Genomic DNA, 23,179 nt, shown 5'->3' on the forward strand with positions numbered 1-23,179 from the left:
AGGCAGGGCTGGTGCCAAAGGCACCAACGCCTCCTCTACTGAAATCCCACCAGGTTGTAGTTAAGAAAATAAAGATGCAGCAAATGGGATTCTCCAAGAGAAGGGCAGCCCCCTCCCCAGGTCAGGGAGCACTCCATATTCTGCCCCTATACACAGGCAGAGCTGATGGATTTGGGATCCCGGTTTTGGGAGAAACCCTTGGAGTCTACATCAGCCTGGCTTCTGAACCTTTGGTATGTAGAGGTGGAGAGTACCCTCTTGTCTGAATTAGAAATGGGAAAATGGCTTCCCTGACAACTCATTCTGCCTTGTAGCAGTGACTGCAGAATACACACCAGACCCCAGGGATTCACTCACCTCTCAGATGGCTCTGCATTGTTCTTCGCACTGCATGGCCCAATCAGGGTGACTTACCATCTTTCCCCACTAGATGGCAGACGTATGCTGAGCTCCAAAAGGTGTTACAGGAATTGGGAATGAAAACTGCTATTTATAAGCCAGTAAATTATGGCTCGGACAAGGAGCTGTTTATGGCAGGGATGAGGGATACAGTGCTACAAACAGCTCCCCCATCCCTCTTTGCACCCATAGTGACTATTTTAGCCTCTCATTTGGGAGAGCCCATATATGCAGTAGACTCGTAATGTGCCAGGTTTGGGGGAGGCTGAAGCAATGCAGGTACATAAGGGAGTGCATCTCACTACTGAAAGGAAGGGCTTAGAGGGCCCCATGAGGGTCATGAGGACCCAGATGTGTGTTGATTTAATAAAGGCAGGAGCAGACAGAAAAACTGGAAGTCAAATAGAATCTTATTAGAGCTGTGTCAACAACTGAAGCCAGAGCAAGTTCTGGCTGCTGAGGACCAAGAAACAGAAGCCAGATACAAAATCACAAGTCTGGCCCATATGGCCTGCAAGACTCCAGCTGGAGAGTGAGCCAACCTTGCCTGGACCCTCACAGGAAGATGACTGGGCAATACAGTTTGACTGAGGGGAGGTAAGGGATACACGCCCTGAGGGATCACGTGGGGACTGGAGGCCACATGTTATAGTATCTCCAGTAAATGTACAACGTGTCTTGGCTCTAGTGACATGAGCCAAATTCCCAGAACCCTCACTGTTACAGATGGATTCAAGGGTAAGGCTATCAGAGTGAAACAAGCACAAATCCTATTAGGAATAGGGCATCTAATACTGTGTATGATGTCATGATTCTCTTTCAGACAACTTTAACACTACTGCAACAGGTTTGGGATCTTTTAGGCTACTGGAGAGTGTTCATCCCGCATTTGGCACAAGTTCTGAAGCCCTTAGACCACTGGTACAAAAGGGTATCAGGTGGGACTGGAATGAGACATGTGCATTTGCTTATATACCACTGTGAAACAGGCAGTCAAGGCCATGCACGCCTTGAGTGTTCTGGACCCATCAAGGCCCTGCAAGCTGATGTCCATGTGACCAAAGATGGTGTTATGGCTGGGGTCTGCAGCAGCAGCTTGAGAGAACTTTACTAACCTATTGGATTCTGGTCACAATTCTGGAAATGAGCAGAGGTCCAGTACACCTTAATAGAGAAATAATTGGCTGCCGTGTACCACACCTTGCTGGCAACAGAGCCCATCATCAGGGTTTGACTCTGTGGCTACTGACACGGTATCACGCCAACTGGTTGGTTAGTCACCAACCCCCTTTGGTGGCAAGAGTTGTGGCCAAGAATTATGGCCATTATGTTTTAGTCATACTAAAACAGTTACAGTATATCATGTGATAGGTCATTTGCCACTGGCATCCCCAGAAAATGAAGCAGACACATTGGCCCTGGTACACTGGCTAGAAGGAAAGCCTGCCTCTGATGTGGTCCAATGGTTAAATCAATGTTCGTTGTATGCAGGTCAGATGACAATGTGGGCTATAGCCCATGGGTGGGGACTACCTTTAACCTCTGAAGTCAGCAGAGCCTGGCAGGAGTGCACTGCATGCTCTAAAAGGGACTTAGACACTGAGTCCCACAGCAACGTGGGGCAATAGCTAAGGAGCTGACACCTCTCCTCAGCGGCAGATAGCCTATACTTGACCTCTGCCCATATCAAAACAGTATTGATAAGCCATGACTTATGTGGACACAGCTACTGGGTGCTTTTCTTGCACATTGTGAGGACCAGCAAACAACCAAAAGAGGCCTACAGCATCTCTCTGTACACCTGACCCTAATCTACTTGCCCACTACACAGATGCAAAGATGTAACGGGCCTACTGAATAGGCACATGCTTACACATGCATTGGCAATAAGTCTTCATAAGCTGTGTTGCTGTATAAGGAGCTCTGCCCAGTGCTCTCTGCGGCTGGCGGAGACACTGCAGACTTGCTGGATATGGACAGGATTCTAGCACTTGAACTGCCACAATGAATAAAACTTGGCAGAAGACCTTTTACCCCTAACATTCCACTGTTGTTATTCAGTCTCACCAAATCCAGAGTGCACTTGCACAGAGCTGAAATCCTCTGGCACGAGAGAACCCAGCCATCCTCCGTGATTTATGTATTGGCTGTGGCTGCTTCTGCATGACAATGGCAGGGATGTATAGCTGTTACAGAGAATATACGGCCCACAGAATATTATCTGGCCCTTTACACAAAAAGTTTACTGACTCCAGTGTTACTACACTGGTCCCCACTCCACAGTAAGCAGCAGACACAGTAGGTTGATCAGCAGGCACATTCACTAAGCATGTGGGGTTCCTCTACAACATTTGCAAGAAGAAACCACAGGGCAGTTCGAGAAGAGAAGGAAGAAAAGAGAGAACTAAAATACCCATTTCCTCATCTCTCTTTGACAACTGGTGATGCCTCCCTCATGAGCTAGCTCTTGCTCTCACCCCTACGCTTACGCTATGACAACAGCTCTATAGTAGGCAGTAGCAAACTATAATCCAGCCCCGTGTGTGACACTACATCCAGGACTGGGAATGGAAGGCAGCCCACAAGCATGCTGGGGTGTCAACTCAAAAGGGAGCAAAGAGGCAGGCAGGGAACTAAGAGACTGCACAGACTTGATATGTACAAGCAATAAAAGATCAGATTGAAAATTTCAACACAGAACTAGAAACTATGTTTTAAGAAGTACCTACCATGGCAGTTACATTGCCAAAACACTTCAAATTAAACATTTTAAATAGATGCATTTTACTAAATATTATTATATCTCAATAAAATTCATTTCTACAGAAATATGGAAATTCTAGAACTGAAAAATACAGTATCTGAAATTAAGAACTCAGTGAATATGATTAAAAGCAGATTGGGAAGGCCTGTACTTTCCCCATAAAGGACTAACTTCTTTAGGAATTACCTCTGCTGTAATCAACTTGAAAACAGCTGTTTTCAAACACCAGCCAAGAGATAACCCAGAACTATGACCCTTCAGAAGGGCAACAAATGAAAGAAGGCCTACAAGTGCCCAACCTTACTGCCTATAAAGAGCTTCCAGGCTGCAGCATAGCCAAGGGGAACCCAAACAGAGCCAAGAAGTCCTGCTAAGTTGAGTAGACACACCAGCTGTAAGCAGTCAACACGGTAAGAATACAGAAGATTAGCAGGCTGCAAAGAGACAGTGATGTTTGGAAATGGGCAGAGGCAACCCCTTGAGTCTTTGGCTGAGTGATTTGGGCATTAGTTGAGAAAACCACCAAGTCTGGGGAAAGCAACATTAGGGAAGAACAGGCAGAATGTCCATGATTCAGTCTGGGAAAAGCTTGTATTTCCACCAACCAGAATGGAAAGACCTCCCAACAAATCATGCGTTAGGCAGAGTCCTAAGAAGGACACTGCCCTAATAGGGAAGATAAATTGACACAAGTCTGAAGCCTACACCAGATTAGCCTAAACAAACCAAACCTCATGATCAAGCTTTGAAAAGGTCAGATTGATCCCAAATAATTTACATTCATACCAGATAAAACTAATGCTCTTTTAAAGAAATAAAACAAAATCCAGCACAGAGTAATGTATTTATAATGCCTAGCACTCAATAAAAATTTACCAGGCATACAAACATGCCCCATAATCAGAGCAATCAATCAATAGAAATGACAGAATCAGTCAACAGATATAAATCTAGAAATGATAGAGATGAAAGAACTAGAAGAAAATATTAAGTTCTATTATATGCGCCATATGCTCACAAATGAAAAGGAAAACATGAACATGATGATGAGTGAAATGGAGGATATAAAAAGGACCTGAATGGAAAACTATAGAGATGAAAAATGTATCTAAAGTAAAAACTTCAATGCATAGGATTAACAGACGAAACACTGTAGAAAAGGTATACTATACACTACCATGTCTAAGCATACAGCTATTACATGTTGTGCTCTCTCCCTTTTAAAACTTATTTACTCTTAAGTTCTACATATACTACAGGTATAATGCCCACCACCAGTTTCCATGTCAGTCTACAGTCATTCAAATGTCTAAAGAGCTTTCTCTACTCAATTCCTCAGGAAGGGCTCATTGGAACAACATTTCCTGAGTTCCTGCTCATTCGTAAGCTTGTGTCCTTTTTACCTGGAAAGTCAGTTTTACTAGAACATAGACTTCTTAGCTGACATTGTCTTTCCTTGGGTGCCTTAAATATTACTCAATTTTCTTCTCCATAAAGCCTTGTTGTCAAAGTCAGATGGTAAACTCATTTTCTTTCTCTTATAACTATTGTTAGTCTTCTCCAAGAACCAAGCTGGTTCTTTAAAAAAGAATAACAAAATATATAAACCATGGATAAGACTGATCCAAATATAAAGAAGATACAAATAAGCAAATAATGAAAAAAAAAAAGTGAGCAATGCTAACTAACCTACAAACAACAAAACCTGAGAACAGAATTTACCAACATACTCATGTTTGCATTTCTAATCTACTGATAAGCATAAAGTATTAACATGTACATTTAATAAATTGTTTTAAAAGGTCACCTTTATGCATTATCATTTAAATTGACTATTAGAACAGACAAATAGGACTGAATTTAATTATTGATATATTCAACAACTTTGATGGAACTCGAGGGCATCATGCTGAGTGAACAAAGCCCATCTCAAAAGGCCACATATCATTCAACATTCCTGAGATGACAAAATTACAGAGATGGAGAACAGATTCGTGGCTGCCAGGGCTCAGAAATGGTGGAAGAAGGAGAGCGTGACTTTAAGGGCAGCAGGAGAGAGATCTTTGCAGGATGGAACAGTTCTGGAGCTCAACTGTGATCACAGGTGGTTATGTGAATAGACAGGTGATAAAATGGCATAAAACTAAGCACACATTGTACCAATGTTGATTTCCTGGTTTTGATATTGTGCTATAGTTATATAAGATACAACCACTGAGGGAATCTGGGTGAAGAGTACAGTGACCTCTCCACTTTCTGTGAGTCTATTATTATTTCAAAATAAAAGTTTAAAAAAATTGCTTCATACATATCTAATTTCATGCTCCACTTCAAAGAACACAAAAATAGAAACACAGGAGATTCATCTGAGTTCAGGTTATGCAAGCAAGAACAAGATAATCCATTCTTTGGATCCAAGCTCAAAGACACAACCCTGGTTAGCTTACATCAAGATTAGCAAACAAATATATATATGGTTTAAGAATAAAAAGCTTGTAAGGTATCATGTACTATTTTTTTATAATTCCTTTCCTTAAACTTTTTGATGCACAGGAAAACTACATCACATGAGACAGAACTTTTACTGTAAACACCAAAATGGTAATGATCATGCAGCTTACCCTTTTGCTCTGTATTTTATTGCCTTATCAAGGAGGAATGTAAAGGAAAACATGGCAATTCAAGGGACTCCACACAACAATCAGAAAACAGTCTTTAAAAAGTAGGAGCATTACATATGTAGAAACCTGCTATATGCCTGCTATATATGCACTCCATGAAGGCAGCCAACTGCAAGGTCCTAGACCTGACACATCTGCACATCTATGATCGCGAAAGTCTACCATCAGGGTCTGTGGTCTTTATAATACATATTAAATAAAGGTTTTCAGTCTTCAAGAATTCTCCCTTTCTGAAGTCTGAAAACTTCAAGCACATTTCAAACAAAAACAGCTATAGGAAATAGATTTGCTAAATCCTATGACTAAGAAACATTTTTCTATCCCACGTATTATTCAATAACCAGGTGTCAATTCTGTTCCCAGTACAAAAGCTCTACCTAAGGAATGGGGTGCTTCTCACTCCATGCAGGAGACATCCCCAACAAGGGTGACACTTGTCAGTGTATGGCTTGCATCCGTAATGTGTGTCTGCAGGAAGTAAACCAAGGAGTGAAACTAAGTCTAGGCGATTCCTTAGGATAAAACAACAATAAATATTCCTCACATTTAATAAGTAATGCTGGAGAAACGGTATAAAAACAAAGGCCAGAGATCACTTTTTTCATGATCTTACATACTTTAATACTCCTAACACATTTTTCCTCTCATGCACTATCCAAAACCTAGGTCCCTTCCCTTATTCCTGGGCAGAGTTTGGAAGACTTCTGGATAATAATCAAGACATGTAAGAAGGGCTAAGCCCTGTATACTACACTGAATAAATCAAAAGTAAAATGGTAAGCCCTCTAAGATACAGGTGTTTTCTTCTTTTATATATATATATCTGCCTGACTCATCATAGGCACTCAACTCAGCATTAAACTAGTTTTTAGATTAAGATGCTAAAATTCATATTCAGCAGTTACTCAATTATAATTACTAAGAAAAGAAAAAACTTCATTAGATAAAGTTCTTTACTTCAGGTTTTTTAAGATAAACAATAACACAAAAATAATTATTAAATCAGTCTGCCTGAATATCAAGATTTCAGAAATAAGAAATTACTCATCTCTCACCTCTCCCGACCCTGCTTAAAAACAAAAGACAAAGGAAAATAGTAAATAAAAGGCAATGTTTAAAGAAATACAAACCAAGAGTCACTACGCTGCCAATTCTTGACCCAGTTCTTTGTGCTTTCCTTATCTAACATCACACCATTAATAACAATCCCATTATCCACAATACAGTTCTAAACAATCGGTTCTCATACCGAACAGGACTCAACACTGAAGAAAAAAAAAAAAAACTAAGGACGGGCAAAAATACTTCACTACAAATATCTATGATCAACCGCTTACAGAACACATGACTCTTGACAAACACTCATGCAGTGTGTAAAGCTGTATTTAAAAAGACAGATTACTTGAGAAATACTTAAAATGGTTAACCTCAGGGGAGAGAAAAAAACACCTATGTACTACAAGATACTTCACATACTTCTTTTTACCGATAAGATAGAGTTACAAAAGCAGTTTTCCCAAACCATTTGCATAGAAAACTAACTTGGGATAAACAAGTCTACAAAAATATTACTGCTATTATTTATTTGATAATTTCTGGCAAGCATGCAATTACCTCACTAAATCAAAAAATTAGAGAGTCTAAGACCAACCTGTTTACAACATATTTTTGATGTGAAAACCTGAACACTCCTCTAAATAAGACCAGTCACCAATACAAAACAAACAGTTCAATACTCTGGTCTTTCCAAAAACACAAACAGGATCCCATAAAATCCGTGAGCCTCTGTAGGACATATCAGTGCATGGCACTTCTTTCCCACATAATTAACTGAACACCTCAAAAACTATGACTACCAAGAAAGGTATGGTTAAGAATGATACAGAACTCTTAAGAAATAATAACAGGAAAAAAATTTTTGTAACTAGATCTCAAGTTTCTTGCGTTTACAAATAAATGCAATTAAAATGCATCTACACACAATCTGTAAGAACAGCCTTAAAATTAATAAAACAAAAGGTACAATTTAAGTTGTAGGAAATAAACCTGCTTCTTTAATCCCTTACGTTTACAAAAGAAAGCTTTAACCAGATATTTCAACAAGAAGGCAGGAACACACAAAGAAAAAGGCATGTAAAAACCCCACCTGTATATCTGTTTTCAACCATTTGGAATCAAGTCGAGCCTGGGCAGCCAAACAGAAAGAATCAGAGGGCATCTTCCCTCTAGCCTCCTCCCAGCTTGTCAGACCTGCAAATGAGAGAGATGTTGAAGACTTAAAGCGCTTCAGAATTTTACAAAGACCGTCCAGCAAGGTTTAATGCGGGAAAAAGAAGAAAAAGGAGTGTAAAGAACAAAAAAAGGAGAGGAGAAAAATGGAGAGAGACTGGGCAAGGAGGGCAAGCCTACTCCCAGCACGGGAGGGGGCCATGGGCGGGTTCGCCTGGCTCTGCAGCGGCGTGGGCGAAACCTTGGACGGGGCGGGCTTGATCTCCGAGACCAAATCACAATGTCACCCCCCTCCCCTTAAATGCAAAAGGTAAACACGGCGACGGAAAGCCCACGTTTCAACGACAAATGTCACCCGCGTGCAAACGCCACTTTACCCAGATCAGACCAGTGAGTGGTGCGTGAAGCAAATTAACCAAAATTCACCACTGCAGAAATATCCCAAATAATCACTTGTAAAAGGAAGACAGCGGAACGCGCGCCGCAGGCGGTGCATGAAGGCCCAGATCGGGGCCGCGCCAACGCCCGCCGCGCCCGGCTCCCCGAGCCCCCGGCCCGCCCGCCCAGCACCAGCCCGCCGCCGCCCGGGGAAAGAACCTGACGCGTGGAGGCCCGTCGCCCGCCCCCACGCGGCGTGCGAACACAGAACCCAGGCCGCCACCGCCTCTCCGGGGCTTGTGATCCTGGTGTCTCTCGCGACCCGAGAGGCAGGCTGCCCGGACTGCCGCCCCGGCGGCCCCGCCAATCGCAGCGGGGCTGCTCCGCGGACCCAGCCAATAGGGAAGGGAAGCCTCTCGCCCCTTCCTCCCGACTCTCTAGCTTCCCTCAATCCCGCTCATCTTCCTCCTGGGAGCTCAGCCCTGGCGGCCAGCGCCAACCGCCTGCACCGAGAGGCGGGATTTCCGCCGCACGCACGACGGGCGCACGCACGCTCGTGCCCGGGTGTGGGACTTAAAGCCGAGTTCCCGGAAAGGTCGGCGTCCCCGGGTCGTGCTGGCTGCAGAAGAGCGGCGCAGACTGAGCTGGCGCCCCTAGAGGTGAGGGGAAGCTGGCTCGTGTCCGCAAGACCCTCCTCCTGTCGTCTTACTGATTGAAACTAACATCCGGGGCAGAATACCTGGAGCAGCTGCTGGCTGGGAGAAGAACGTCAGAATTTAGGACCACTGAACCAGTGGCCATAAAACTTAAGAAAATTAATACAATTTAAGTCATAGTGACTATGTCCTCTGATTGATAGGGAAAATTTACAAGGACAGCAACCTAGCGGGTGGCTCCACTCGGTCTCCCACCCCTCCCTCCTCAACAAACAACACTACAAGGACAGTAATTTACGAGGTGGCTCCCCTCCGCCTCGCCCCCTCCTCAACCCAAACAAAAAAAGAACACTCCCTTGGTTTCCCCCTGCTGCCGAGCACCAGGTCCCAAGGTTCGCTCCCTAAACTCCCTCCCCCTTGCCTGCTCGCTTGCTGTGTACTTAGGAATGTTACAGATAAGGAAGCAGAAAGGTATAAATTACTCCCTTTTCCTTTGTTCGGGGCTCAGACTTTTTGGGAGATTACTCCCCTCTGAGCCCGCCGGTGTGAAATAAAACCTCAACACTGCAAGACCTCCGAGTGCCGCTTGGTTTTTTTCGTCGGTGATCCAGTCCAGGCTTTTTTTTCAGTATTTTCCGTAACATTATCACAATGAAATTGAACTACAAATAAGTAAAAGATAATGAGACAAACTCCAAACCCTTGGAAATTAAACATCACAGTTTAGATAATCCACGGGTCAAAGATCTGAACTGAACAAAAATTAAAACATCAAAATTTGTGGGACGCAACTAAAGCAGTGATTAATATGAGATAACATTAACTGCTTATCTTAGAAAAGAAAGATTTAAAATCAAGCTTAGCTTTCATTTTAAGAAAGTAGAAAAAGAGGAGCAATATACACCTAAATTAAGGGGAAGGAAATAATAAGAGCAGAAATAAACGAAATTGGAAACAGAACAACAGTAGAGAAAATCAATGAAACTAAAAACTTTTATTTTGAAAAGATATACATATACACTGCCAAAAAGGGGAAAACACAACTCGTTACCAGTATCAGGAATGCAAGAAAAGATATCACTTAAAGACCCCACAGATTTCAAAAGAACAGTACTTTGCTAAGTGAGGGTATACTAGAAACAATTCTATACATACAAATTCAACAATTTATGAAATAGACTTAATTCCATGAAAGTCATACATTGCCAAAACTGATACAAAAAGAAATAGATAACCTGAACAAAGCTATATCTATTTAAAGATTTGTATTCACAGTTTAAAACTTTCCTAAAAAGAAATCCTGAGGCCTAGATTATTTCATTGGTGGATTCTGGTTCTATCAAATATTTAATAAAGAAGTAATACCATTCTACACAAATTCTTCCAGAAATTTGAAGGATGAACATTTTCATTCTATAAGCCCAGCATTACCTTGGTAAAAAAACAAGGAAAAGACATTATAAGAAAACTTAATAGTTCAACCATTGTGGAAAGCAGTTTGGAGGTTCATCAAAATGCTCAAAACAGACCTACCATTTGACCCAGGAATTCCACTCCTAGGAATTTACCCTAAGAACGCAGCAATCAAATTTGAGAAAGACAGATGCACCCCTATGTTTATCGCAGCACTATTTACAATAGCCAAGAATTGGAAGCAACCTAAATGTCCATCGGTAGATGAATGGATAAAGAAGATGTGGTACATATACACAATGGAATATTATTCAGCCATAAGAAGAAAACAAATCCTACCATTTGCAACAACATGGATGGAGCTGGAGAGTATTATGCTCAGTGAAATAAGCCAAGCGGAGAAAGAGAAATACCAAATGATTTCACTCATTTGAGGAGTATAGGAACAAAGGAAAAACTGAAGGAACAAAACAGCAGCGGAATTACAGAACCCAAAAATGGACTAACAGGTACCAAAGGGAAAGGAACTGGGGAGGATGGGTGGGCAGGGAGGGACAAGGGGGGGAAGAAAAAGGGGGGTATTAAGATTAGCATGCATGGGGGGGAGGGAGAAAGGGGAGGGTGGGCTGCACAACACAGAGAGGACAAGTAGGGATTCTACAACATTTTGCTAAGCTGATGGACAGTAACCGTAATGTGTTTGTTAGGGAGGACCTGATATAGGGGAGAGCATAGTAAACATAGTACTCTTCATGTAAGTGTAGATTAAAGATCAAAAAAAAAAAAAAGAAAGAAAGAAAGAAAAGGGGGATTACTCCTTGATAGGATAAAACTATTGGTAAATCAAAGATCAACGCATGCTTTAAATATCCTTAATGTTGATCACTTAAAGGGTGTCAGATGATCAGCTATGGAGGTACTCTTTTCTGATAATATTCCTTTCTCTTAATAAAAAAAAAAAAAAAAAAAAAAAGGTAGTCCCTGTGTGCTGACCTCCAATGAGTTCTGCACGGTGGTATAGAGGGCATGTCAAAGTGTGGGCAAAGGGTCTGTTTGTTTCTATGCAGAAGATCAAGGCCTAGCTTGGATACCCAGAAAATGAACTAAGATACGATATGAGGAGGAGCTTCCGGCATCAGCACTCTCTGGAGGACTCGTGCCGGGGGATGATCATCAAAAAGCCTCCACAGGGATCCGGGCGATGCTACGGTTGTGGCTGCGTACACCCCACCGTTTCCTGGACTTGCCATTGGAATGAGGAGGGAGATGTCTAGGCTGGCATGTGTATACAGTGAGACAACGAATTTGACCGCATCTGTACTGTTGGAACTCAACCAGGAGTTGGAAGGGGTGCAAGTTGTAGCGCTTCAAAATCTTATAACTATAGACTATCTACGGTTAAAAGAACATATGGGATGTGAACAGATCCCAGAAATGGGTTGCTTTAATTTGTCTAATTTCTCTCAGACTGTTCAAGTACAGTTGGACAATATCCATCATATCATAGACAAATTTTCACAAATGCCTAGGGTGCCTAAATGGTTTTCTTGGCTTCACAGGAGACAGATGGTAATTATACATTTGCTTTGTTTATGTCACCATATTCCTATTATGTTAATATGTGAGCGCAAGTTAGTTAGTAGTTTAAAACCTATACATGCTTAAGGTACTCTACAAGAAGATATGTCAAAGAAATAATCAATCTTCCCATGTTTTCTTCCATTTGCTACTTCTATAGCTTTTCTTCTTCCTTCCTAATTACAACCCTTAAATAGCATTCGTGCCTCATATCGAATTTACCGAGTATCATAATTCCTCCAGGTGGTAAAGATACCTCAAGACAAGTGCTGGGCATAGAAGCCACAGGGCACAAATCTGAAAAGAAGTAAAAAGCTAACCTTTTCAAACAATATGGCTTCTCTCTCACTTACCAACTTTACATTTCCCTGTATGACCCCAGAAGATGACTGGTTAGCCAGAGACGGGTAAGATTCCTCAAGGGAGGAACAACCTAAGACAGGCACAGTCGCAGGGGGGCCATCAGGTGAGAAATTGGGGATCAACAGAGGTGAGGCTCAGAACCTCATCCCCCCTGCTTTGAGAGAAATCTTCTGCACCCGTGGATGTTTTGCGGCCCTTGTCTAGCTTGGATTAATACTTAGTCCATAGGCACACACCTGATCATCTACATTTGCCCTCTTACAGCACTAAACTATGTTTTCTACCTTTATCTTGCATCTACCTACCACTTCAGCATTTTATTAAAAATAAAAATAATAATAATAAAGGGAGAAATGTGGGATCAACATATAAATCAAGTATAAAAATCAAACGAATATTCATATTTGACCTGATTGTTTATAGTTCATAATGCGTGATCAAAACCCAAAGTTTCTGTGATGAATGCCCTTGTACTGTTCACCATATAAGAATTTATTCACTATGTAAGAATTCGTTCACCATGTAAGAACTTGTTCGTTATGCTTCAGAAGATTGGAGACTGACGAGAATTAGGCTTGAGATGGATAAATGATTGTACATTGAGCATTGACCCCCCTATACTGAATTTTATTGTTGTTAACAACCATTTGATCAATAAATATGAGAGATGCCCTCTCAAAAAAAAAAAAACTTAAGACTGATATCCCTCATGAACATAGATGTAAAAATTTTTAGCCAAGCTTTTGCAAATAGATTCCAGCAAAATATAAAAACGATAATACATTATAACTAAGTGATGTTTATCCCAAGAATTCAAGATTGGTTTAACATTCAAAGCTAAGTAATTGACAATGAGGTATTCTCAATAGATGCAAAAAGTGATTTTGACACAATCCAACATTTCATAAAAACTCTATAAGCAAACTAAGATGAGAACAGAACTCTTTAACCTCATAATGGACATCTATAAAAACTACATACAAGCCAAAAACAGTCTTGAAAAAGAATGAAGTTGTAGAACTTACACATCCTGCTACCAAAACTTACTATAAAACTACACTAAACAAAACAGTGTAGTACTTCCTAAAGAATAGACATATAGATCAATGGAATGGAATATAAAACTGAAGAATAAAATGCTCACATATCTAGTCATTTGATTTCTGACAAGTACCAAGATCATTCAATAGTGAAAGGCTACTCTTCAATAAATGATACAAAAGATCCACATGCAAAAGAATGAAGTTGTACCCTTATCTTACACCATATATAAAAATTAACTCAAAATAGATCAAACCTAAGTGTAAGAACTAGAAATATAAAACACTTGGAAGAACATACAGGGGGAAGTTCCATGACATTGGATTTAGCAGAGATTTCTTAGATATGACACCAAAAGCACAGGCAGCAGCAGCAAAATAGAAAGCTTTGATATCCCTGATCTTACTTAGGTCCCTCATTCCCATTTGTTCCTCCCACCTCCACCCTGAACCCTGTGCACTTTACAAATTGTCATCAGCAGCATCTTCAATTTGTTTCATAATCTTTATCATGTTACTGTTCTAATGAAAAATCTTTGTTCCCTTGTGGAAAGCAGTGACTTTATCCTCCCACATGCATATATCTTAGGAAATGAAGTGGTTCCTGCCACTTTTAGACCATTATTCCTCCTGTTTCACTTCAAAAACAAAGCAAAAAAAAATTACTCCTTTGAAACCCTTGCTATCAAACTATCCCACCTTCTGCTCTTGATTGCAATACCCGCTGTCCTTCCCATCACTAGCCATGTTCACCAAACCTTTAAACACTTGGCACATGATCTTTCTCACTGTTACCACTGACCCCGTTCTGAGGGCCTTTTCTAGCACAGGAGTCACCTGCTCAGCTTGCCTCAGTCCCTCATGATCTTGCTTTTTTAACCATCCTGCTTCCTACTCCATATGAGCAACAACACCATGATCACTTCATTCACCAAATTTTGAAGGTCCAAGTCATGAACCTCTGACTCTTTAATCACCACATTTTATCTTTCTAGTTCACTTCTTCTATTAAATATGCCAACAGTCTTCAACCACTCTAGTAATCAACTCACATCAATACCTCCCCTTTTGGCCAAGTTAGATTTTGCAGCCCAGAATATTGCTTTCCCAAAATCTCTTAATCACTTGTTACACTCTCCCTCCATTGTACTTACCTGGCAAACCTCAATGCTGTTGAATCCACTTCACTTAAGTAGAACATGGCTGAACTCTTGAGACATGCTACTGAATATCCTGGAACTGCACAGCCACCTGGTACTCAGGATACACAAGCCTGAGGAAGAAAAGCCAGCCAGCTGGGGGCAGCAAAGTGAAAGGATGGAAGGATGCCCTGCAATATGTACATGTGCACCTGACCTAATCTTAGGTTCATTCACTGCCAGATTTACTGAGATTAGAAGTGTATAACAACTAGATATCATTGCAGCCAGAAGCACCTTAACTGATGAAAATCTGCTCGCCATGAAAATTACCACCGTAACTGTGTCTGTAGTTTCTCCCTTCCCTTCTGTTACTAGAGGATCTTGTAGGTAGAGATATTCCATATATTGTAGATAGACAATCTCCCTACTAATACTAATACTTGTGTCTACCCCTCATTTATCAATGACTCCATTCAGGTATTAGTTGCTACCTCTCCTCCCTTCCACCCTTCCATGGATATCTTCTCTCTGTTGCATCTCTTCTACCAATTTATCAGCCAGGATTCTACCTTTAAAGATCCTCTTTCAACTTCATATATCCTTCCAGAAACCACCTCATTTTTCTGCTTTTTTTTTCTTAGAATAATTCCATTCAAATGGTCTTTACTTGCTACGTTTTCCACTCCACTCTCACTTGAACACACTAGTCTGGCTTTGTTCCCTTCATCATCACACTCTTGCATAGGTTACCACTGACCTGGACTTGGCCAAATCTCCTATCAGTCATCAGTCGTCACCATATGTGAGCTCCTAGTTGTATGTTCATAGTTGCTCATGCCTTCATTAGTGAAACCTTTTCTGCACTTTTCTCTGGAGTTTCTCCTATGTGACTGGATATTCCTGGTCAGTTTTCTTATTTTCCTGTCCTTGCTGTCTTGGAACAACCCAAGCTTATTCCTCAGCTCTTTTCTTTATCAACATTCACTCCCTGGGGAATGTCATCTAATCCAATGACTTTCAGTGTTTTCAGACTATGAGTGAATAATCCCATTGCCCATGTGATGGCTTTGGAGATGGGGTACATAGGAGGTGTTTAGGTCATGAGATTGGAGTCTTCATGAATTGAATTAGTACTCAAATAAGAGAGACCCCACAGAGCTCTCTAGCCTCTCTGCCAGGTGGGACACAAGAGAAAAGACAGCCAACTACGAGGAAGTGGGCCCTCACCAGACACTGTATCTGCCAACAGTGTGGCATTGGACTTCTAGACTCCAGAACTGTGAGAAATAAATTTCTATTTACTATAAGCCACACAGTTTATACAAGCACAGGATTTTTCTTAGAGCAGCCCAAATGGAGTAAGACACTGTTGTGCATATTCAGAACCCAGGGAACTTGGATCCAAAAAGCAAAGATAACAAGGTACGGTGCTGTAACAGCAATTTTTCTTCCTCATAACCTAGAAACACTCGATCCAACAAAAGACGAGAAAGGCCTTGTTGTCCAGGAAGAGTTTCTATTGGCTAGGTCCCAGACATCAGAGAAATAACAAGCAAAAGAGAAATGATTTTATATCTGGAAATACTTGCTTATACTCAAAACCTATAACTTGGGATGCAACACACAGAGGAGACAGGTCTTTATGTCCCAGAGTAATTTCCCTCACTCAAAATCTAGACAATTGAAATAGTACAAGAGAAGGAGAAATGTTTCTCATGCCCAGGGAGTAGTTACCCATACTTTAAACCTAGAGGCTTGGATTACAATAAGTAAAGAGGTCAAGGCCTTCTTAATTTATAGCACAAAGGTAGAACGGACAAAGTTGTAGTGCCTTGGGAGTAGTTGTTTTGACTTGGAACCTAAAGAACCAAGTTTTTTAGGCAAACATTGTTCTCTTGGAGTAATTGCTCATACTTGTAACCAGAAACCTGGAATGCAACAAGGTAAGACAAGGTTTTTGGCCTATATAAGATGGAGAAGTAGAATTTAGACAACCTCCATCATATGCACACATGAAGCCACAGTCCTTATAGGGATTTGAGAACTTGTAGAACAGAAAAATTTTGTCTAATGCAAAAAAAAAAAAGAATCTGTTTTAGCATTTAATGAAAAAATAGTTTAAAATCTTTTCTAGTGATTTTTAAACATAAAACTGTAGTGTTGAGGTTTGAAACTGACTCTGTCTCTCTGACATGGAAAAGTAAAAGCCAGTGTACTTGTGCCATACTGACAATACTCTGTGGAGCTGGCAGAGCCACCCTGAGTCCTCTCTGGAGGAATACATACTATGAATTCATTACCTTCAGTATTCCCCAAAGGTCAAATCAGCCAAATATGAACTGTAAAATCTGTATAATTTTAAATTATAAAACACACAAGGAAACAAATTACTATGCATCATTGTCAATAAATAAACTGCTGATTCTGACCACCAAGGACTTTAGGTATTAATTTATTCAGATAAAAATATATAGGAAATACACTTAATAGTTTAGAAAATAAAAGATGGAATTAAAATCTTAAGAAAGCAAGGATGTTAAAAATACCCTAGCAGATACCAAAAGGAAGAGACTGTCTCATAATAAAAAATAAAATCATTGAAATTTTAAGCTCAAGTAATGGCTTAAATGAGGAATCAGAAAATTTTGGATTATAGGATGGCTGCCTATTTCTGTAAATAAAGTATACTGCAACACAACACATGCTAGCGTTTTTGTATTGCCTCTGGCTTCATTTACACTACAACTGCAGAGGTGAATAGTTGCAACTATGCCTGTATGTCTAAAAGCCTAAGATAATTACTGTTTGGTCCTCTAAAAAAAAAAGCACACCAATATTTGATTTTAAAAGATTATACATACAGGAAATACAATACCAGTTCAAATTGAAGTTATAGCTCATGGAAACACATAGTATATGGAATGGAGACGAGGAATTTTAAGATACAAAAGTTTAGAAGACTTCGAAGAAAGAATGAGATGGTTTAACGTACGGGTCAGCAGACTTCTGTAAAAGGCTAGGTAATATACCACTTCAGCATTTTATTAAAATAATAATAATAATAATAAGGGAGAAATGTGGAATTCACATATAAATCAAGTATAAAAATCAAACGAATAATCATATTTGACCTGATTGTTTATAGTTCATGATGCATGATCAAAACCGAAAGTTTCTGTGATATGACTGCCCTTGCACTGTTCACCGTGTAAGAACTTATTCACTATGTAAGAAATTGTTCACCATGTAAGAACTTGTTTGTTATGCTTTAGAAGATTAAAGACTGTTGAGAATTAGGCTTGGGATTGATTAATGATTGTGCATTGAGTCCCCTATTCAGAATTTTATTGTTGTTAACAACCATCTGATCAATAAATATGAGAGATGTCCTCTCAAAAAAAAAAGGGCTAGGTAATAAATATTTGAAGGCCATATGTTCTCTGTCATAAGTCCTTTCCTGCTACTGTAGTGAATAAACATCCATAAAGTTTATTTAAATGAATAAACAATGCTGTGCTCCAACAAAACTTTATTTACAAACATAAGCGGGAGGCTGTATATGGTCCACGGACAATAAAATTGGGGTTTAAAAAAATGAGAAAATAAGTGAGGAGCATTATTTGAAGAGATGTTTGAGAATGTTCTAGAATTGATTAGAATATCATGAATCATGAGAATCAAAAAGCAAAGCAATTCTTAAGGATAAACATAAAGGAATTAACATTGTAGGTAATTGAAGAATATCTAGGACAAGAGGGAATCTAAAGCATAGCCAAGAAGAAAATACATATGACCTCATATTAATGATAATTAGGCAGCTTACCAACAGCAGCAATGGAAACCATAAGACAGTGGAATAATACTTCAGAGCTGGGAAAAAGGAAATGGTCAACAAAATTTTATACCAATGGAATGTATCAGTTCTAAATGAGGGCAAGGTAATGTCAGTGCATATGGAAAGAAAGCACCACTGAATATATTCATGCCTCCATAAAAGCAATGAGGAAACTGGCAAAAAATTGTCAAAAACAGCACTTTCAGAACTCTGGAAATTAACCAAAAGTTAGCAACAACCTAAGGGAAGAATTTGTTCAAGAAAAAAATTGCTGAACCTTGGTAAGACTACTGAGCTTCGTGGCATTTTAACTATCTTTAGTTCCATCCTATATTCTCCAGTTCAGTAGTAGCTTTGAGAAATAACAGCCCATATCAGTATGAAATCCAGCAGCCTGGCAGGCACTAGAGGGAACAAAATGGGGCTGGAACTCTTTCAAATCTTCATTCCCAAAGAATTGTTATTTTACCTAACTGATGTTTCAAGACTCTGTGTGCTAGGATGTCTATATTTAAACTGATTTATATCTCTTACTGTGCAAAAACCTTTTTCCTACAGGTGTTTATAAGAAAAGAAAAAGAATTACAAATAAGTATTTAACTTTAAAGGTGCCCGAGGCAGTGAATAATAAGCCAAGCAAAAAGTTTAAAACTTGGAAAATGAGATGTCCATACAGGCTTTGAAAAGCTCTGATATATCTCTGGGAACATGAAGGTGCAGGGCTATGTCCATGCTCAGGAAATACATAAGAAAGACGAAGGTCTCACCCATGGTTGGCCATGAGGCTTTGTGCTAGCAGAAGTAAAGGCTAAGACAAAGCTGTCAACTGCCTGTCCGAATGTTGAAGACATGTCCTAGCTCCACACAGAGGCCCTGGGAAAATACTGGAAGAGTTTCTGGTTCCACACTTTTAAGGAAATCTCTGTTGAATCATTACTGAGTACTAAGTAAACAGAAAAGAGACTTCCATGGCCACACATGACAAAGAATACAGACTTTACAAAATTCACTCCAAAAGATCACTAGACAAATAGCAACAACAATTAGAAGTAGCAACAACCTTGGGGAGGGGAGATAATTTGATATATAGTTACTTCTTATATTATTTCAAATGTCCAATTTTCTGGAAAAATTATGAGATGTGTAAGGAAACAAGAAACTATGGCTCATACATGGGGATGGGGGAACCAGTCAATAGAAACTGTTCCTCGGGAAGCCTAGACATTGGACTGACTAGATGAAGATTTTAAATCAGCTGTTTTAATATAGTCAAAGAACTAAAAGAAACCATAACTAAAGGAAACTTTGAGAATGATGTCTCATCAAATAGAGAACATAAGTTGAGATATGAATTATGAGAATGAGCCAAACAAATTCTGGTGTTGAAAAGTATAGTAACTGAAAAGAAAACTCAAAGGGGTGAACAGAAGATTTAAGTAGGAAAAAGAAAAATCAGTGACTTGAGAATAGGTTAGTTAAGATTATCAAGTCCAAACTAGATAGAAATGAAAAGAGAAAAGTTGACAGTTTCAGAGAGGCACAGAACACCATCAAGTGCATGGATATACACATGGTGGGGGTGTAGGAGAGGAGAGAGAGAGAAAGGACCAGAAAAAGATCCTTGAAAAATAAAGGGCAGAAACTTCCCAATTCTGAGTACAGTCATGAAGACATATATCAAAGAAGCTCAACAAGCTCCAAGGTGGTGAATCTTGAAGAGATCCACACCAAGATACATTATAGTCTAATTGTCAAAAACAAAATACAAAGAAAAAATTTTGAAAACAGTAAGAAAAAAATAACTTACTATATGGAATCCATCCTCAATAAGATTAACAACTGGTTTACCATTAGAAATCATGGAGGCAAGAAGGCAGAGGGTTGATAAATTTAATGTTCTATGAGGAAAAAACTGTCAGCCAAGAATTCTATATACAGGAAAACTATCCTTCAAAAAATGAAGAAAATATGAACTTCCCAGGAAAGTGCTCCATAGACCTCCATCTGCCTGGAGCAGCCTCACCAGGACACCCATAGAATTCACTCCTGAGGCCCCGAGCCACCTCACCAGCATGCCTCCTGCTGGCACTCACTAGGACTTCCCCAGGAAACATCCCCTTGGCTTCCACACAGGGAAAAACCACTAGGACTTACAGTTTATCCAGCAGACATTCCAATACAAGGTCATTCCTTCAAGATTTGGAGAGGTAGCCATTTCATATACAATAACAAAGGAAGTCAAAAAAAATTAAGGGGCAGAGGAATATGCTTCAAATGAAAGAACAAGGCAAAATATTAGAAAAAAAACCTAAATGAAAGACAGTAAGCAATCTGCCTGATAGAGTTCAAATTAATGGTTTAAAAATGCTCACTGGTGGAGAAAGACAAATACCAAATGATTTCACTCATATGTGGAGTATAAGAACAAAGGAAAACTGAAGAAACAAAACAGCAGCAGAATCACAGAACCCAAGAATGGACTAACAGTTACCAAAGGGAAAGGGACTGGGGAGGATGGGAAGGAAGGGAGGGATATGAGTGGGGAAAAAGAAAGGGGGCATTATGATTAGCATGTATAGTGGGGGGGGGCACGGGGAGGGCTGAGTGACACAGAGAAGACAAGTGGTGATTTTGCAGTGTCTTGCTATGCTGATAGATGGTGGTTGTGAGGGGGTATGTGGGGGGGACTTGGTGAAGGGGGGAGCCTAGTAAACATAATGTTCTTCATGTAATTGTAGATTAATGATACCAAAATAAAATAAAATAAAAATACTCACTTGACTTGGGAAAAGAGTGGATGAACGTAGGAAGGACTTCAACAAAGAGACAGGGAATATTAAAAGGACCATTCTGCATTTGAGTTGAATACAAACTGATATGAATAATTACTAGAGGGAATAAACAGATTAAAAGATGCAGAAGAATCGCTAATACAAAACATTCAAGCTGAACAATAGAAATAAAACCAAGAATAAAATTAAATGAGAATAGGTTAAGGGAAGTTCAGACATCAAAGGTAATAAAATAAGATTCTGAGTCTCAGAAGAGAGAGAGAAAGGGGTGGAAAACTTATTTAAAGAAATAATAGCTGTTGTCCACCTAAAGGCAATATAATATTATATATCAACTATACTTCAATTTAAATAATGAATAGCTGAAAATGTCCCTAACTTGGGAAAGGAAATAGACATCTATGTCCAGGAATCATAGAGAGCCCAAACAACATGAACCCAAGGAGGACAACACCACATCAAATAATAATTAAAATCTCAAAGACCAAAGACAAAGAATCTTAAAAGCAAAAAGTCACATTCAAGAGAGACCCCATAAGACTATCAGATGATTTTTCAACAGAAACTTTGCAAGCAGAAGAGAGTGACATGATATATTCAAAGTGCTGAAAGGAAAAAGTAAACTCTAATGAAAAATACCCTACCCACTAAGGTAATCATTGAGAATTGAAGGCAAGATAAGATAATATGTTAAAGGAGTTCACCACCAATAAACTGGTCTTACAAGAAATGTTTAAGGGACTTCTTTAAGAGGAAAAGAAAGGCAATAACTAGAAGCAATAAAATTATTAAGGAGAAAAATTTCACTGGTAAAATAAAATATTTAGTAAAAGTTAATATGAAGGTTAAAAGACAAAACTGGTTAGAATATTTCAAAAAATTTAAGGGAATAATTGAAGATGTGAAGTAAAACATTCATAAAACATGGATGAGGGGATATAAAAACTGTAGAGCTGATAGAGTGCATTTGAACTTAAGCAACCACCAATTTGATGTAGACCTCTATGTATGTAGGGTGTCATATATGAAATTTAAGGTAACCACAAATGAAAAACAATGATAATAGATACACACACAAAAACAGAAAGGAATCTACTCATAATAATAAAAAAATCATGCACAATAGAAGACAGCAAATGAAGAAGAAAAGATTAGAAAACAACCATAAAACATTTAATAGATTGACACTATGTACATACCTATCAATAATTCCTTAAAATATAAATGGAAAAAAAGGTTCTGATCATAAGAGACAAGGCAGCAGAATGAATAAAACACAAGAACCATCTATATGCTGCCTACAAAAGACTCACTTCAGACCTAAAAACACATCAACTGAAAATGAAGAGATGGAAAAAATATTCCATGAAAATGGAAAAGGAAAAAAGGACCATTCACCACAACCAAGTAGGAATTTTTCCAGGGATGCAAGGATGGTTCACTAAGCACAAATCAATAAATGTGATACATGGCACTAACAAAACGAAGGAAAAATCGTATGATCATCTCAATAGATACTAAAAGAGAATTTGACAAATTCAACATCCATTCATGATAAAAGCTATCAACAGTGTGGGTATAGAGGGAATATCTCACCATAATAAAGGTTACATATAACAAACCTATAGCTAACTTTATATTCAGTGGTGAAGAGCTGTAAATTTTCCTCTAAGATCAGGAAAAATACAAGGTTGCACACTCTTACAACTTTCATTCAATATAGTACTGGAAATACTAGTCACAGCCACCAGACAAGCAAAAGAAATAAAAAGCATCCAAATCAGTATGGAGGGAGTGAAATTTTCACTATTTGCATATGATATGATAATACATTTAGAAAACACTAAAGACTCCACCAAGACTACTAAAACAAACAAAAACGAATTCAGTAAACTTGGAGGATACAAAA

At 39.3% G+C, this 23,179-nt stretch overlaps 1 protein-coding gene across 4 annotated transcripts in view; it reads right to left on the bottom strand.

Annotated features, from left to right (window-relative positions):
* The window catches only part of HERC2 (HECT and RLD domain containing E3 ubiquitin protein ligase 2), a 264,575-nt gene extending 255,655 nt beyond the window's left edge, over positions 1 to 8,920 (bottom strand). For 2 of the 4 annotated variants that reach the window (XM_073227076.1, XM_073227077.1), the window contains exons 1-2: positions 8,671 to 8,920; positions 7,991 to 8,094 (exon numbers count right to left, since the gene is read on the bottom strand). In XM_073227076.1, coding sequence (XP_073083177.1) covers positions 7,991 to 8,062 — 72 coding nt within the window. In that variant the 5' untranslated portion in view covers positions 8,063 to 8,094; positions 8,671 to 8,920. The remainder of the gene's footprint in view (positions 1 to 7,990; positions 8,095 to 8,670) is intronic. The other 2 variants (XM_073227078.1, XM_073227075.1) reach the window with 1 other exon arrangement.
* Positions 8,921 to 23,179: the final 14,259 nt, after the last annotated feature.

Source organism: Manis javanica, chromosome 18, assembly GCF_040802235.1.
Source record: "Manis javanica isolate MJ-LG chromosome 18, MJ_LKY, whole genome shotgun sequence".
Classification (NCBI taxonomy): domain Eukaryota; kingdom Metazoa; phylum Chordata; class Mammalia; order Pholidota; family Manidae; genus Manis; species Manis javanica.